General features: G+C 37.8%; 1 protein-coding gene across 2 annotated transcripts; it reads right to left on the bottom strand.

The window, feature by feature from the left end:
• Nucleotides 1-349: 349 nt before the first annotated feature.
• Nucleotides 350-18,122, bottom strand: LOC107762306 (DNA (cytosine-5)-methyltransferase CMT2). Of its 2 annotated transcripts, none has more exons than XM_075253337.1 (21): nt 16,943-18,122; nt 9,592-9,626; nt 9,372-9,474; nt 8,820-8,948; nt 8,595-8,714; nt 8,321-8,414; nt 7,278-7,468; nt 7,138-7,203; nt 6,805-7,053; nt 6,478-6,536; nt 6,060-6,126; nt 5,630-5,959; nt 5,323-5,391; nt 5,113-5,202; nt 4,926-5,013; nt 2,797-2,918; nt 2,623-2,724; nt 2,461-2,504; nt 2,291-2,360; nt 1,323-1,426; nt 350-745 (listed from the first exon to the last, which is right to left on the bottom strand). In XM_075253337.1, exons 1-21 carry the CDS (start codon nt 18,008-18,010, stop codon nt 577-579), a joined length of 3,369 nt encoding a protein of 1,122 aa, XP_075109438.1. In that variant the 5' UTR covers nt 18,011-18,122; the 3' UTR covers nt 350-576. The 2 variants fall into 2 exon arrangements, with proteins under 2 accessions (XP_075109438.1, XP_016436138.1); XM_016580652.2 differs by having other exon boundaries at nt 8,820-8,924; nt 16,943-18,120.
• Between the last annotated feature and the right edge of the window lie 282 nt (nt 18,123-18,404).

Genomic DNA, 18,404 nt, shown 5'->3' with positions numbered 1-18,404 from the left:
CACAGTTTCACGCCCTAAAAACAGCCTCTTATGCAAATGCAAGGTAAGACTGCATAAAATAGACCTAATGTGGTCCGGTCCTTCCCGACTTGCTTAGCCTAGTTACCTTGCAAAATAACTGTATCTTTACATTTCATTGATTGTTGTAGCTACCTTTTAATCTTTACTGAAACCAAACATAATCTGTAACCAGAAAATTTTGTATGGGGCAAATGGACCTTGAATATCAAGCTTTCTACAATAATAGGAATTTTAAGACTTCATATATTTTTAAGTATTCGAGAAATTTGGGATAAGAGATAACTAAGACTGCAAATACCAAAAATGAGCTGTGTATAAAAAGGAGAAGTTATAAAGATAAGAAAACAGGATCATATAAAGAGGTTTTAGTAGTTCATTGATCAATAATCAGTCAATCAACTAAGAGTCTAATCCCAATCCCAATCTAGTTGGGACCAGCTATTTGTATTCATTCCGATGAATGGCAGTTCAAATTACAAGTAATAGAATGGTGTACTCATGGATCAATAGTAGCTCCGAATTCGCGAATGAAGAAAGAATATGATGAATGTGCACTCAATTTTGCAAGACAACAATGTCATCAATTGGAGGCTTTAAGAATGAGAAATTTGGTGGCAATTTAATAAGAGGCTCATCTCCAGTTAGCCTCTGGAAGGCAAGTCCAAGTGCATACCCGAGCGCTCGCCCAACAGGAACTGCTACAGCATTCCCAACTTGGCAATACCTATACCAAATTGAAAAACTATGAAAAACTGCTTGTAAAGGTAAAAGACATAAGGAATAACTTGAGTAGTTTTGACTCGTGATCATGTGAATGACATCAAACCAAAATATGTTGGGAGGAATCAATAGCTAAAGATTAACTTTTTACCACTTTTTCATTTTAATGGTAAATACAGTTGACTCTTTAACACTTTGTGATGTACATATAAGAGAAGATCTTGGCTGTAATTACTTCAATGAGATCCAATAATGTGATAAATTACAACAATGAACTAAGTTCATTCCACAATTTAAGGTTAGTGCATTAACAATTTAGTATAATTCGCAACACCCCTTCCACGTAGCTACTTTTCCCATATGAACATTTCTCTTGTATTTTGGTCTTGATGTGAAAGGAGAAAGATTATGTAACACAACTCAAAAAATTGGGTTCAAATATAATAAAAATCACAGAGATATTTCTCTCATAGAGACGAAGGCTGCATTTATATATGTTTTCTTTTCATTGCCTTAAGATCTTTAATTAGTTACTGAAATTGACAAGCTAATAAAATTACTTTCATCAGAAAACAAGATACCTTTCCTTGGCAGTGCCAGAAAACCTATAGAAATCTGGAAAACCTTGCAATCGTGCACACTCTCGTATAGTAAGAACACGATCCTGCTCTGGGTGTAAGACCGCCTGAAAAATATTGAAAGCTTAGAAAAGCCTACAAGTTCTATATTGCATATTTTATTGTAAGAATAACATCTAGACTTGAGGGTAAATTTTAGTGGTGGTCCGACCAACTATGTTGTATGGGGCTGAGTGTTGGCCAGTCAATAACTCCCATGTGCAGAAGATGAAAGTAGCTGAGATGAGGATGTTGAGACGGATGATTGGTTTTACCAGGAGAGATAAAATTAGGAATGAAGTAATTCGGGACAAAGTGGGAGTGGCCTCCGTGGAGGACAAGATACGGGAGTCGAGGCTGAGATGGTTCAGGCATGTTAAGAGAAGAAACATTGATGCTCCTGTTAGGAGGTGCGAGAGGTTGACCATGGCGGGCTTGAGAAGAGGTCGAGGTAGCCAAAGAAGTACTGGAGAGAGATGATTAGGCAGGACATGGCGCTACTCCACCTTACTAAGGACATGACCCTTGATAGGAAGGTGTGGAGGTCGGGGATTAGGGTAGAAGGGTTGTAAGTAGTTGATAGTTTCTCCTTTTCTTACTTGTAGTATTAGTAACACTCATGGCCCTTCATATTCTTAGATTTATATTACGTCATGTTGTTTAGTTCGCTTCAGTTATCGTATTTCCTTGTTACTATTTGGTACTACTTATTCTTTTTTTTGTTCTCTCTTCCTTTTCCTCTGCTTCTCCCTCTTTTCTTCTCCTTCTCCTTCTCCCTCTTTTTCTTGTTCTTCTTCTTCTCACCTTCTCTGAGCCGAGGGTCTATTAAAAACAGCCTCTCTACCTTCATTAGGTAGAGGTAAGGTCTGCGCACACATTACCCTCTGGGAATACACTGGATTTTTTGTTGTTATAATAACACCACAAAGTACCTGGGCACGATGATTAGGAAACGTCACTAAAGTTGCTACTGTTTCATCCCACCATAATCTTGCATATGGCCTACAAATTCAAAAAGGATTTAGTATATATATTGGATATTATCAATTAAAAGGAGATATAACAACAAAGTATAACAAGCTTCTAAGGAAACATGCATTACCTTTTAGACTTTCCATGTTCAAAATTGAAGGCACAATCAGGAACCTACATTTCACAAGAATGATTCCTATTAGCAAGAATGACACGTTATTACGATAAGTTACAAAATTCATCATAATAAAGTCAGTACTTTTTAACAGAACAATAGTAACAAATAGCCTACCATGGGCTTTCCATTTGGTAGCACCTTTGGATCTTCTGTATCACGACGAGCCACATTATCCTTTCCCACAATTACACCAGGGAGGTCCCTGAAGTTCGCTCCCTACAATGGAAATATGTTACAAGGGGCAAACATCTGAAAAACTTATTTTCAGTAACACAACCACCGTCAAACCTTTTTATGTGGGACTAGACAAACTCGTAAGTAATCGTCTTCTGTTAGTTGGCAAGGCCGATGATCAGACAAAACAGGACCTTTTGTTTCCGTATCTCTAGTTGATGAACGCCCCACTATCTCTGAAGGAGTAAGAAGGAATCATTTCCACATGTAAAGGATAAGCATTCAGCTCATAGATACTAGCATGAATAAATTATGAAACTGAATTCATTCCAGTAATTTTAAGTATTAGACTAAAATTTGAGAAACTATATTATGAAATCTACTAACAACAATGGTTATATAATATTTTTTTATACTATCAGAGAAACAAACATCTTGAAGCCAAAGTGTCAGATAAACTGGGAGAGAGGGAACATCAGTTTATTTGATCGGAGTTTTTGAGTAAGTCTTTTCATGCCAAGTGAAGAGGTCAAAGGATGAAAAAAAGGTAAGCAGACCATGTACCATCTTATGGTATAATTAGTTGGACGTTCATTTATTCTTCATTTAAACTATAACACGTTACATAACAAATATGAGACGCTTTTAACAACTGTTAATCAATTCTCTTAGTTTCGGATTATGGTTACTTGAACATAACTTCTATCATACACCATGAGATATGTGGAATGTGAATCAGGAAGCATTTCAAATGTTTTTGTAGAAATGACACCAAGTAGCCACTATAAAGTGCTTCTATTTAGGAATTCGCCGGTGCGTCCTGAATTTCAATTTTTCAGTTCAACTTTTCGGAACAAAAGTGTTCTGGATTGTCCTAAAGTTGAGATTTTTAGTTTAAAATTTCAAGACAAAAAAAGTACTGGCTAATATGTAAATAGCATTCCTGAGAATGGCTCATCTCTGCACTTACCCCTCAAATTTCAACTGAACATTCCTTGAGAAATTTGTAGTGAAAATCAAATTCCTCATATCATACTAGAGTATGGTGTAAGCATTTAGATTTTGGCATGCAAAGTAGCAAATTTTACTAACGTGTGCAGTGTACCTAAAGCACCATTGTTACACCATAAAATGTAGATAATATGATTATCCAAATATTTAAGCAATTGTATTACCATTGATCATCTTATATTCACTTAAACAACTTTAAGAAGTCACCCTTTTTAACAAGATAGAAAGTAGAGTACTAAGAAACTCATATTGGACACCACCCCATAAATTGCGAGGGCCACAAAGCTAATATGTTGTTAGTTTGTGTGTGTTCTAAATCGACAACTGCTTTAGATACTAAAATTTGATGCTAAATATTTCAGCTTTTAAAATTTTACCGTACCCACATTGCATATTCACATCATGTGCCCAAAGCCTTAATATTTAATTCTCTCTAGACCACTCCTTAAGTCTTTGTTCTAACAGTTTGAATCATTTCCTCGCGCTTCCACCAAAATTAGCCACCCCCAGTTTTCAAATTACTCATCAGAGGAACGTTAATTTAAAATGCTGAGTCTCAACATTGCATATGCACATCATGTGCCCAAAGCCTTAATATTTAATTCTCTCTAGACCACTCCTTAAGTCTTTGTTCTAACAGTTTGAATCATTTCCTCACACTTCCAACCAAAATTAGCCACCCCCAGTTTTCAAATTACTCATCAGAAGAATGTTAATTTAAAATGCTGAGTCTTTGACAGAAAGAGCAATATACATACACAAACACACACATAAGAAAAAATTGATTTAGAAGCCAATACAATCAAATAAAAGTTCTTAGAAAAAAATTAGAGAGCAAGTAATATGAAGAACAACAGCCATTCAAATTAGTTGCAGCAAGTTAACATATCCCATATGGTTGAACTTTAAATTTCTTGTACATGATTCTTCTTCCTTCGCATTTCTCAGGTAATAAAGGCCTTTATCCGTGAGGTGGTACGAGTCGTTATTACCAAGGCATGCATTAGAACTTGTTTCTTAAGGTACGCGAAATCAGCTCGGTCTTGTTACTGATAGGAACAGTTTCTCTTAACCAAAGTAAACATTTGTCACTCTATTTCTAAAATTTTCAGACCAGATCACAAGATTACAATTGTAGCTTTTGATTAGAAATCAATGCAAACAGAACAACAAGAGAAAATAGCCCAAGTCCAACAAAAAAGGCTTTAGCACTAATGTTTGAAAGAAATTACCATGTTTAGGTAATCTTATGTATTTCTGGAACTCCGATTCCGCGGGCATCTCATATGGCATTTCTTCACGAGTTTCATGCCCTGTAACCTATAAAAGAGTACATCTATTATTCCAGTAAAAAGAAACTTCTAAATAGATACATCTATTAAAATGAAAAAGGATCTCGAATAAACACAACAATCATACAGCTGGAAGATCAGATATAGCATCACGAAGAACAAGGGCTTCCTCAAGGTCACCGCGTGGTTGTCCTTCATCATAAGCAACAGTATTCCGCTGCAAGAAGGAAATCAAATGTAATAAATGCAGCATCAATATGAAAAGCCCGACTTACAGAAAGTAGAAAGAATGACACAAGTTCTCAGGTAATAAAGGCAGTGATAATGTAAAGGATACCTCAAATTCAGGCGAGGGCCAATATTTAACAATCACGTCATGCGAAGGAAGTGGAAATGGGGGCAATTTCTGAACAAGAGAAAGAATAATTGAGATTACTTGAACATCGCATAGATGTAATCACCAACTATGGCCTAGTATATCAACATGAATTGAGAATTTTCTACCAAATCCAGTTTAAGATCTTTACTGTTCTTTTAGAGAAGAAATAACCATTCCTTTAGAAATAACTATTCCTTTTATTCAGTAATTCTGATGACAACAGGCTAATGTACCTTTTTTTTATAGGTTTACTGAATATACTCACCTCACTCGGAAGTGCACCCCAAAAGAACACTCGCAATCGAAATTGTGGGAGACCATAACAACCAGCTGCCATAGTTCCCAATCTTGCTTGGTATCTCATATGTACCAAACGACTTAAAGCATATCTTCCAAGAGATGCTTTATCAAACCTCAGTATGTCAGCCACATTTTCCATCAACACATATTTAGGCCGTAAGAATTCCACGACATCCATAAAAATAATAATTTGACGATTTTTCTCATCAGACAATGGGTCCTCAACATTTCTGTGGCGATTGTATCCACTAATGCCTTGGCAAGGAGGACCCCCACATATCATATCAACATCACCCTGCAAATATATTTAATCAGGACGGGAAATTAAACAGGGATAATGATTCCAATGCCATTTAGTGGTAATCATTGCAAATGCAATTGAGGAAGTAACTTACTGGTAGAGGCAGAATTTTCAATTGTTGCCCCCTTCTAACAAATTCTTTTATGCTGTCTTGGCAATTTCTGAGAAAAAATAAGTGAATTGCACATGAAATTGAGGATGTGATGAAAATGCATAACAAAATGTTAAGATCTTCTGAATTTTCTTAACCTCAGAAACTCCTTTTTTTTTTTTTCTTATTCAACTTTTGGGAACATTCAGTGTGAAAATCAACTGGTCTGTTTCTTTATATTTCGAAGCTGATAGTACTTCTAAGATTCTTCCAAAACCAAATATGATAAAGGAGAGTGTTGAGAGCTTGGATATTCAGAATGAGAAACAGTGCTTCTAAATTAACTAACCAATTTTTCGAGCAGCCAAAAATGAAAGATACTAGTAAAGTATGGAAGAAACAATATTTAGCAAGTACTTACTCCAAGTTCTCAATTGGCTCCCAAGTATCTTCACTTGAACCATAACCTTTCCACCGCACCTATAAGAGTACCCCACAAGAAGAAAGCATCACCAGTGATATCAAAGCTAAGATCAACAATCAAGCTTGTAGTCTAAAACAGTCAAAATAAACAATAGAGAAAGTCAAGAATTAAAATTCACTCCACCAGCAGTTAAATCTCATGGCTTCTGATTATCACCTAACACATTAACTTCAATTCGGATCCACTTCTCTTTAAACAACTCAAGGTTTTCAACTCTAGGATTAAACTATGAAAACCAACAATATATGAAAGAAATGTTTATACCTTAAAATGCAGTCCAGATTTTCCTTTGTTGTTCGGATCCCCGTAACATACGTCAACCAATCTTAATACCTCATATTCTCCAGAAGATGCCTTAGAACCAGCCTGGAAATTATCATTGTTTTCACCTTCATCTGCGTCATCTAGCTCACAATTTGAGCTTGTTTTGAAGTTACTACAGCCGTAAGTTTTAATTAGCTTCTCCCATCTTTTCAGTAGCTCTAGAAAATCCTCAACAGCTTCATTCCTAACCTAAGAAAAATGTTAACTATGATTGAATATTAGCTCAAACACATTGATAACCTCTCTCATGACTGCCACAAAATAAAAGCTTACATGTGTCTGAGGATGATTCAGTTTCAGGCTATCACAGGCAGACCTATTAAAATCAACTGCCCATTTCTAGAATAAAAAAGAGAAATTTTAGACGCATAACTTAAAAGATATTAGATATGAATAAGAATTCTATTAATTACCGTCACAAGTTTAAGACCAGAGAGTTTGGCACCAAGGCACAACCCCATAGACATGCCACCACAACCAGCGTATAGATCCAATAATGACAACTTCGCTGTCATAGGTTCACAACTTGGCAATACCTCCAGAGGATATGTAGTGATAGGCTTATATGAAGCTTCAACTAACGAAGGGATAACCAAGCTCTTGACTGGATAGTCCAAAAGAAAAGCAAAGTTTTAACCAATATTGGTAGAGAAAAAATAGAAACGGGTTAGGTACGATTACAAGCTATGCTACAAACTGCGGCAAGAAGTCCATTTATAATAACAGCATGGTACCATATGAACTACTAACCAAAAACTACAATAAATGAACTTGTATTGGTGGATCATAAAGATACAAGCCATTGATACAGATGGAAAGTAGGATGTTAGAAAATTTTGATGTCACTAACAAGTAAGCTACAAAAGGTACCTTCACATTCAAGATACAACTCCAACATCTTAAGCAAGAAAAACTTGACATTCATGGACATTTTGGAATGCTCCTTTTGCACAATAGTAGCAATGCCATTAACCCTTAAATTATAAAGAGTTTACCTGATTTTACTTGCCACCACATGGCATCAACTAATGCGAATCCATACTCTGGATCAACTACTGCTATCATTCTCGATATTTTATGTCATTTCTAATATATAAAAAATAAGACCAAATATACACAACGTCTCGATCTGACTTATTGTGATCTAATACATTCTTACTCATCATTCTCAGAAGAAAGTGACACTTATGCAGCTCGCATCTCATCCTTAACAAAAAAATAAAAGTATAAAATAGATCCATGTCAATAGAAATTTCCTTATGGAAGTTAAAATTTAAAAGCAAAATAATTGATAGAACGGTCATGTTCCTGAAAAACACTGCAAATGGAAGTCGTGAGCATCCAATGGTGCCTATTTTAGTAAGACTTGTTACAGAAGGTATAGGTCATCAGATGTTTTCTCACGTTGTTTGAGCACATAGGACAGTACAAGATTATCTGTATCAATATAACTTACCATTATCCAATGTGCGGAATGTGGAATAGTCAACACAGTATTCCATGTCGTAATAAAAGTGAGCAGGTGGAACATCCTTTGTATTCAAACCATTCTGCAGTAGTAACAAAATTGCAAAAGATTCAAGGAGCAATCCTCAACCACAAATATTAAGAGGAAAGAGCAGAAAAACAAAAGAAACAGCACAGTAGTCAATAATAGTGAACAATGGGACTAACAAGAGTAATCTTAAGCAATTTTAACAACAGGAAAAGAATATCAGGATGGAGCATACGCTGGCTGGTCGTTCTACCACATTGACTTTAGAAACAATGCAATCTAGTGGATTATCATTCTCTAAAGTAGAGTAGAATATGCGCTTTGTGTCATGGAAAGAAGCAGCACCTTTCAACACCTGAAAGAATTATGCAGAGAGAATGTCCAAACGAATAAATCAGAAAATAGGGCTTCAAATACAATACACTAAGTGAAAGAAAACACTCTAATCAAAAATACAAACCGTATCTTCAGCTCTGAAAAACCATTGTACCCTGAAATAATCTTCACCCTCTGATGTCTTGAAAAACTCCAAGATCCTGCCAATATGGTTTTTCCTGCCTTCACCCTGAAGGAATTGCTCATCAACTTTCTAAAGAAATTGAGCATGCCTAATGTTGTCAAAGTGGTTACAAAGAAAGCTTTGATGTTGCTGTAAACCTAAACAGGAAAACGCATGTCTCCACTCTAATAGGTTTTACTTTTAGAGGAGATAGTTACACAATTCAACATAGTGGCAGAGTAGGCAAGAGTTCTGGAACAAGTCTCATTGTACCCATCGAAAAAATATTTTCGTGTGCTTAGCAAAAAAAAAAAAAGAATAGGCTTACATGTGAAGGGCCATGTTACAAACCTAAAACAAATAAATAGAAGTGTTCCTTCTCCGACGGTTTAAGCTTTTAGATGGTCATAGAATTCAACCAATTCTTATCAGCACCACCATAATCTAAAATATAGGTCACAATGAAAGTCTCACAAAAGGAAGAAGATATACGGAGAGATAGCTAATAACTACCTTCACATATGCACAATCTCCGATATTGAAAGTGAAACCAGCAACCTTAGCTTGAGCATAATGGCATTCCACATTTAATATGATTGCATCTTCTTCACCAGCGCTACAATAATGAGAAAGCATAACATTAAGGAGTGAAGACGTGCTACAAGACCAAAAAAGGTAGAAAAGGGCAACATTTTTACCACCGGAAAGGACAAGTTCATATGGTATCACTCACTTTAATTTCCCGCCTTGACGCTTCGTTTTTTGACCCTGCAATTGCCAATGTACATGTATATTCAGAAAGAGTAAAGTTTAGTGACGTGTATGCCAGACAAAGAACTAAGTTATTGCTTAGATATCCAAAATGGCTCAGCTAAATCACTGAGAACACAACACAATAAATTAAATTGGCAAATAAATAATAGTTAGCTTATAGGAGATGGTAGAAGGTTCCAGTAATTATTCAGCTTCTTTGGCAAGTCCTAGAGCCAACTACTTATGTATCCTATATAATCTTATCCTTTGCACTAAAATTTCTACGCACATCCTTCCTATAAAGAACCAGGATTGAGAGGTGGACCTATCCTTCTGCATACTAAAAGTTGGTTAGATTTTCAAAGTAGTCCAGCTAATCCCTTGAGAGCACAACATAATCAATTAAAAATGACGAATAAATAATATTTAGCTTACATGAGTTAATAGAAGATTCTGGTGATCATTCGACTTCTTTGGCTTATGAAATCCTAAAGCCAATTACTTATGCATTCTACATAATCTTATACTTTTCGGCGAAGTTTCTATGCACTTCATCATATAAAGAACCAGGATTGAGAGGTCCACCAAGAAATCTGAGTGTCAGTGGCACATGGTTCGAAACTCAATGGATAGTGGACCTACTACTCTACCTTTCAACATTTAAGTAGCAAGCTTTTGACTCATGACGTGCACTTAACCAATACACCTCGTGTTTCACTCTTATAAAACTAGACCAAAACCTTGAGGGGTTCAAGAGGTCCACCTATCCTTCTTTTTTACATATGCAAGCAAAGGCCAAATTATGTGCATATATTGGTATTCGGAATCCCAACCACAAAATAGATCACCACAAGCAAGTTATTTCATCTATGGATTTATGAAGATAGTTCTGAAAGTGGAATAACCCAATTAAATATCTTGTGTTTATTTAGATTATCTTTTATCCCACTTTTCCCTTTTCTAGCTAGCACACTTTTGTGATTTAGGCATTTAGCTGGTGTATTCAATAGATTAAGCATTAAAATGTTCTCACAACAAGTTTAAACATTCTTATTGGTTTGGTTTGAGGATATTTTATTTGAGTTATCAACAAGTTTGATTGAAATTTCAGCGCCGATCTTTTCTTAGCGTGGGCCTTGGACTTTTCTGCCTTGTGCGGCTTGCCTAGGGACCTCGCTCACGAAGCCTCGTGTTGTGCAAGCTCTGCCGTGAGAGAACCTTGGCACCTTTCCTTGTATCCTTTAAGGATTGGATAATATATTTTTCACAAAGAATAGATGTATCCCTTAAGGAACGGAGAGCACCTTTTCACAAATAATAGGAGTGGTCTCAGTGGTGGACAAGATGCAGGAAGCGAGGTTGAGATTGTTCAAGCATATGAAGAGGAGGAATGCAAATATCTCAGTGAGGAGGTGCGAGAGGTTGGCAGTGATAGGTCTAAAGAGATGTAGAGGTAAACCAAGAAAGAATTGGAAAGAGGTGATTAGACAGGACATGACACATCTTCAGCTCACTGAGAAACATGGAGGCCAAGGATTAAGGTAGAAGGTTAGTAGTAAGTCAGGCGATTAGGGTAGAAGGTTAGTAGGTAGTCGATCGATTTCTCTCCTTTATGTAGGGGAGCATGATTCTAGTTTAGAGCACCTTCAGTGCTCCCTCTTCTCCTTACCAATATTACTGTTATTATGATATCTTTTATCATACCCTTCAATTTTATGACTAATGATGTGTCTTTTTTACTTTGGTTAGCTTTACTATTTTTTTTCTTCCTGTCATTACTTTTCTGATCGACGGTATTTTCATCATAGCTTTTGTACTCTTGTATTGCCAAACTTGTTCTAAAAAAATACTTTTCTTGAGTCGAGGGTCTATCGGGAACAGTCTCTCTAATCCACAAAGGTAGAGATAAGGTATGCGTACACCACACCCTCCCAGACCCCACTTGCGGGATATCACTGAGTATGTTGTTGTTGTTGTTGTTGAAGGCAATTGAAAAAAGCTATAACTACTATGAGGTGATAGTTTCAAGAAGTTGGTCACGGTGAGTCATAGACCCCATTTTACTTTGATAAAAATATATGTACATAAATTGTGTGTGCTCCTCTAATGCTTCTTTTTTAAAAATTTATAATGCATGTAACCACCTCAAAATTTGCTTGAGATTTCAGATAAAAATTCAGTCACCTCACTACCAAACTACTGTGACGATCCGGCCAGTCGTCTCATGAGTTACCGCTCCGTTTTCCCCTACTTTAGCTTCTTTACGCTTCGTTATCCGTGTTTTATGTGATCGGGTTGATTAGATCGAGTTCGGAGAGGATTTGGTAAGAAATGAGACACTTAGTCTCTTTTAAGAAGGCTTAAGTTGGAAAAGTCAACCGGATGTTAACTTATGTGTTAGAAGGCTCGGAAGTGAGTTCCGATGGTTCAGTTAGCTTCGGGAGGTCATTTGTGACTTGGGAGCGCGATCGGAATGGGTTTTGGAGTTGTAGAGAAGATTTGGGCTTAAATTGGCGAAATTGATATTTTGGCGGTTCCAGTTGATAGGCGAGATTTTGATAAAGGGGTCGGAATGGAATTCCGAGAGTGACAATAGCTTCGTTGTGTCATTTGGGATGTGTGTGAAAAATTTTAGGTCATTCGGACGAGATTTGATAGACTTTTTGATCGAAAGCATAATTTAAGAGTTCTTAGGCTTGAATCCTATGTTAAATTGGTGATTGATGTTGTTGTGAGCGTTCCGAAGTTTTGAACAAGTTTGAACGATGTCATGGGATGTGTTGGTACAATTGGTTTGAAGTTCCGGGTAGGTTCCGGGTAGGTTTCGGGATGTTTTAGGCCGAAAATCGTAGCTGTAACAGGTCCAGAAGGGTTGCAGGCCTCGGAACTCACCCATGCAGTCCGCACAAAATGAAGTGCGGCCGCGGTATGTGCTGTGCGGACCGCACAAAATGAAGTACGGCCGCGGTAGGTGTTGTGCGGCCGCGGTGAAGAACATTCCGCTGGTCCTACTTCGGAAGCTCATATCATTTGATCTACAAGGAATTTTAAGATGATTCAAAAACGAAAGTTGTAGCCCTTCGTGTCTAGTTTCCAGAAAGGTAAAGATATCGCAATTTGGACATCTGTAGCGAAAGTTATGGCCAAAATACTAAAGCCTTTCCCTGCAGAGCAAGACCTGCACGGCCGCGGTCGTTTTTGCGCGGACCCCGCTGGTTTTACGCGGACCGCGGTCGATTTTGTGCGGCCCGCGGAGGTGCAAATCTGTGGGGTACTCTATAAATACAAGGTTTTGGGTTTTATTTGACATTTTGACCTAGAGAGCTCGGATTTTGGCGATTTTTCGAAGGTTTTTCAAGAAATTCATTGGGGTAAGTGATTCTAACTCAGATTTGGCTAGAGTATATGAATCTATCATTGAATTCATCATTTAATCCGTGATTTGGGATGGAATTTGGGAAGAAAATTGTGAAATCTTTCAAAAATATAAAATGATGATTTGAAAGACCAAATGGTATCGGAATTGGATAATTTCGTATAGATAGACTCGTGAGAGTATAAGGATTCTAGTTTTGTGAATTTTGTCAAATTTCGAGATGTAGGCCCGGGAGTCGCGTTTGACCAATTTCTTGAATTTTGTGATAATTCGATTGTTTTCGCTTGGGCTTTGTTCCCTTAGCATATTGTGACGTATTCGTTCTGATTTTGGATAGATTCGACGCGCGTGGAGGCCAATTCGAAGGGCAAAGGCGTCGCGAGCTAGAGAATTAGCCAGTTCGAGGTGAGTAATGATTGTAAATGATGTCCTGAGGGTTTGAAACCCCGGATTGCACATCGTAGTGCTGTATTGAGGTGAGACACGCGTTGGGTGATGAGCGTGGGGTCTTTTACTACTGGGAATTTTGACTTGGTCCGTCCCGATTGATGATTTTACCGCGTATTTGATTGAAACTTATTTGTTATCGTCATGATTTGGGTTGATTGCCATATTTGGGCTTCGTGCCAACTATTTGAACCCTCCAAGGATTTTTATCACTAATTCCTCACTGTTTGACTTATTTTGCTTGAACTCAGTCCTGTTGTTATTTACTGTTTTACAAACTCAGCCACTTTTATTCGTATTTGAACTTAAATGATATTTCTAAATGATGTTTTGGGCTGAGAACTACTGTTTTACTAATGCCCGAGGGGCTTGTGATGATTTTCGGACTGAGTGAGGCGAGGGCCATATGTGAGGATATGCTGAGTGATATGAGGCCGAGGGCCTGAGATACTTTTTATTGCCACGAGATGGCTTGATATTGCGTTTGGGCCGTAAGGGGCCCCTCCGGAGTCTGCACCCCCACAGTGAGCGCGGGTACCCATCATGATTTGAGAGTGAGCCCGAGGGGCTGATACTGTACCGAGAGTGAGCCCGAGGGGCTGATACTGTTCTGAGTGATTGTTAATATGCCTGAGGGGCGGATTTCTACTTGTTATTCACTTGCTAAATTGCCTGTTTTACTTGGTTTAAAGGAACTTCATTTGATTTCTTCATGGATTTACTGCCTTAAGTGATTTTACTGCTTGATATAGAATTGTTTTGTGCTTTTATGTGTTTTTCTTGCTTTCAGCCATTATTTATGATTATTACTCACTGAGTCGGAGTACTCACATTACTCCCTGCACCGTGTGTGCAGATTCAGGCGGCGCAGAGTCCATTTCTGAGTGCTGATCCTCCTAGTGCAGGCAGCGTTTTCGGAGACTACGAGGTAGTTGTTGGCGCCCGCAGCCCCCGTGCCTCCCTTATCTTACTATTTTCATGTTCTTGAACTTCTGTAACGGATTTCGTATCTAGTAGACTGGTATCCGGAAATATTAGTTGCTCATGACTTGTGACACCCCAGTTTGGGCTGTGTCGGAATGGTTTCTTCTGTTGTTATCGTTAATTCCCCAAATTATGGTTATTATATCACGTTTTAGAACTACTTATGGTATTTAACTGTTTAAAAGAGGTGGTCTATTTTGGTCTGGCTGGCCTTGTCTTCACGAGAGGCGTCATCACGACCGGGTTCGGGGAATTGGGTCGTGACAACTACCCTATGTCTGAATAACTAAACCCGACTCTAGTTTTCTCTCCAATTAGTCCACCTCTTCCCCGTTCTTCGGCACGAGATCCCCATTGCTCCCTCCATCATTCAACCAAAACTTCAATTCACAACAATTGCATTGATAACAGAGAAAAGAAATTGTCTGAGTTAACACTAAAGAACCCCATCATGAATGTTGCTGTAATTTTTTTCTCTAGACACAGGAGTAAAGATTGCAAGAGAATCATTGACAGATGTTCTGGGAAATTGTTTTCTTTTTCTTTTAATTCTCAATGTCCTTTGCTTTTGGAAAAATGATGAATAAAATTTCTTCAAGTGAAAACAAGGTGAGGTCAGAAGTCCGGTGGGTGAAACCAAACTGGGACTTGGCAAAACTAGCACAAAAAAATTTATCAGAAACAAAAAAAACCAAAAACAAAAGGATAGAGGAGCTAAACGATTTTATAGTTAACCTAAGAGAGCAATGGAGAGAAAGATCTCGCCGGCAAATGAAATGGGAAGGGGTTCACAGCTCGCCGGAGAAAAAGGCAAGAAAATTGGATGGGGAAGTAGCCAAGGAGTATTAAAATGTTGGGGGGAAAGATGAAAATATCCTCATTATTAAAGAGATTATAATGTGCTTGTAAGGGTACTTTGGAGAATGAGAAAATGGGTACAATGTTAACCTAAATATACATATACATATAGACACACACATACACACCTTACATTCATCTATTATGTTCATTAGTGGTGATGACTTTTTTGTCCTTTTACGTCAAAGTCTAAATCCCAGGTCCTCTTTCCTCTCTCTTGTGTTTCCATCCTCCCTCGGGCCTCAGTGAAGGAGGAACTACTCCATTTCTTCTTCATTCTCTATATTCGCATAAACTAGTCCATATCTCATGTATTGGTAATACATTAAATTTATCTTAAATCTTCCCCAAAGAAACTCATTAAACTGGTCCTATTTTCCTCCAATTTTTTATAACAAATAAGAGGAAAATTACGACCACAAAAAATGCTTTGGGTGCACTGGTTGTTCCTCTCGCCATTTCATAATCAAATGAGGCCAATTGTTCGCATATTCGAATAATTGCTGAGCAAATCTTGGAATTTACTAACCATTATCAAAGTGGATCGCTCCAATCCATTCTGCTAGATTCCTGAATCCAATTATCAAACTACAACTATTTAATCCTCCCACTACTGGAAAAAGTTACGGCAATTATTGTTTGAGTTTCAATCAACCAATCAAACTTCAGAACTTACTGCTAGGTGGTTTGAGATTCATCCATCCATGGCAAACCAAGAGAAAGAAAAGGGAAAAAGAATGGGGGAGGGAGAGAGCAGGTGATGTATATATATCTAGTTTTGCTAGCATACTACCTTCCTGAAGTATGTTAGCAATATACTCATTTTTATTTTCACTAAAATATTTTTTGTGATAATGGTAACAAATTTTCGTCCACTAAAATATCCCTGCCATCTCATTAAAATTAGATACTTTAAGGCATTTTGGCCTCAATTCCTTGTGCTAACGCAAACGGGTTGCAGCTTGGTCCCACAAAGTGGTTAAAGTACTGATAAGTGATAAGAGCATCTCCATGAGAAATCTAACTCACCCATAAGAAAAGAAAAACAAAGAGACTAAAAGAAAAGCTAAAACCAACACTATGTACCACCGCCAAGGGTTATATCAAAGTGGTATCGGTGGAAGTCTTCCACACATACGTGAGTTTGATTTTCGTTGCTCCATTCTGCTCCCCTCTCCTTCACCTTCGCCTTCCCCTCCCCGGTGTAATAAAAAAGAAATTAAGAAAAAACACTATATACTAAGATCATCCTCAATGGGATGGCTCAGTAGTTGCTTATAGGATTAACAGCCTGAAGCCACAATTAATTGAGCTATTCATGAGCAAATTTAATCCACGAGCAGATTTATCCAATATCTATAATGGTGGACTTGCGCGTGGATTAGTGGAGATATACCCGTGGATTAGCCGAGATACACCCATACTTGCCTAAATACCACACTACCTCAGTAAATAAAAGTAAATTAAAATCAGGGGCAGATGTAGTGTAGAAGTATGGCTTCATTCGAACTAGTAGTTCTAGCTTATACCCTATATATGTGTTAAGAAATTCACTAAATAAGTACAAATAATAAGTTTAGAAACAAGTAAATCAAATAGAATTTGATAGAATTTCGAGCCTATGAGTAAAATAAAGTAAAACCAAAATATGTACAAGTATACCAACCTTCAAGTCGTAACGCCATTGCCACCTCTCTTGAGCTTCCTCTGCAGCTATTGGCTCGCCAATAAAACAGACATTGCTTTTCTGTTTCCTCCCACTTTTTCCCACTGAATCTGATGAATTTTTCCTCTTTTTATCAGATCCTTTATTATTATTATCATTATTATCAAAACCTTCTATTTTTCTTGACCTTAAAGTCTTTTCTCCCACCGAATTACTCTCCGCCAAAAGTTTCTCCGATGTTTTTGGCGATTCAGCTGAAACAGTATCTTTTCTCCGAGATCCTCGGGATTTTTCACCTACATTCACTGAACCATTTCCAGCGCTGTTCTTACTCTCCAGTGTCAGCAAGGCCTTCAATTCTCTCCTTGTACCATATTTACTGGTGGCGCGTGTACCTGACGCGCTTTCTTGTGGCTCCGGCGACAGGGCTAGCTCTAATTTAGCTCCATTTACTAAAACACTTTCCCTGGACGCGCTGCTCTTCTTGATCTCTGGCGTCACCAAACTCTGCAATCCTCTCTTCATACCGCTTTTACTGGAAGCGCGTGTAACTGACGCTCTGTGGCTCTTGCTCTCCGGCGTCAGTAAAGCTTGCAATTCTCTCAATGTCCGTCTTTTCCCGGCGACTCCTGTGCCGGAGACGCTCTTCTGCGGTTCTGGAAATGCGAACAGCTCTAATTTAGCTCCATGGAAAGGGGTATTAAATCGCGGAGGCTTTCTAATTTCGCGCATTATCTGCTCATCCAAACACAGCCTTATTCTCTTTGTACCTTTCTTACCCTCTGATTTGCCCGAATTCACACTTTTGCCATTATTCAACACTTTCTCTGTGTCACTAGTACTGAACTTATTTGTAGTAAATCCAGAAGATCTCTTTCTTAAGGTGCTACCTTCTTCATCCTCAGATGGGTAAAAAACTTCCAATGGCACTGGCTCGTCGTTTCGAGGAAACGACAGAGCCAATGCATCTGGATTTGGTGATGAAGATGATGATTCTTTTTCATCTGGAAATTTTCTGGTAAAAGTTGGTGCAGAATTTTTCTCTTCAGTAGCAGCCATTACTGGCATTGCTAAGTAAGGGTTGTGTTACAGAAGAGAACAGAGGAAATAGGTCAAATTGTTTAGCTAAAAAGGAGTACTGTTAAGGTTACATAGGTAAATAAAATAAGTTTTGGGGGTGAAAGTGAAAGTAGTGAAAATTAATGGGAGTATGTAACGGTAACGAAACAGAGAAAGGGGAGAGGCGGAATCTATTCGCACCAAATGGAGATGTTGAATTTAGTGTCGTGCACGGATCGGATCTGATTTAGTATATTTCGAATTCGGATTTTAGAAAATACAATTCGAATTCGATCCGAATTATATTGGATTGTATTTTAAAGTTTGGATCGGATCGGATTTCGGATGGTATTATTATGCCTCAAAGTTGCAAACTAATATGTATACTTTCTTTGTAGAAGAA

This window comes from Nicotiana tabacum, chromosome 5 (assembly GCF_000715075.1).
Source record: "Nicotiana tabacum cultivar K326 chromosome 5, ASM71507v2, whole genome shotgun sequence".
Lineage (NCBI taxonomy): Eukaryota > Viridiplantae > Streptophyta > Magnoliopsida > Solanales > Solanaceae > Nicotiana > Nicotiana tabacum.
This window is presented reverse-complemented; position numbering and strand designations above follow the sequence as displayed.

Coding starts and splice junctions, on each gene's coding strand:
- LOC107762306 (XM_075253337.1), bottom strand. CDS start 18,010: ATGCCAGTAATGGCTGCTACTGAAGAGAAAAATTCTGCACCAACTTTT. Junction 7,204..7,277: donor CTGGTCTTAAACTTGTGACG/GTAATTAATAGA, acceptor TTTTTATTCTAG/AAATGGGCAGTTGATTTTAA. Junction 6,127..6,477: donor GAGCCAATTGAGAACTTGGA/GTAAGTACTTGC, acceptor ATTTTTTCTCAG/AAATTGCCAAGACAGCATAA.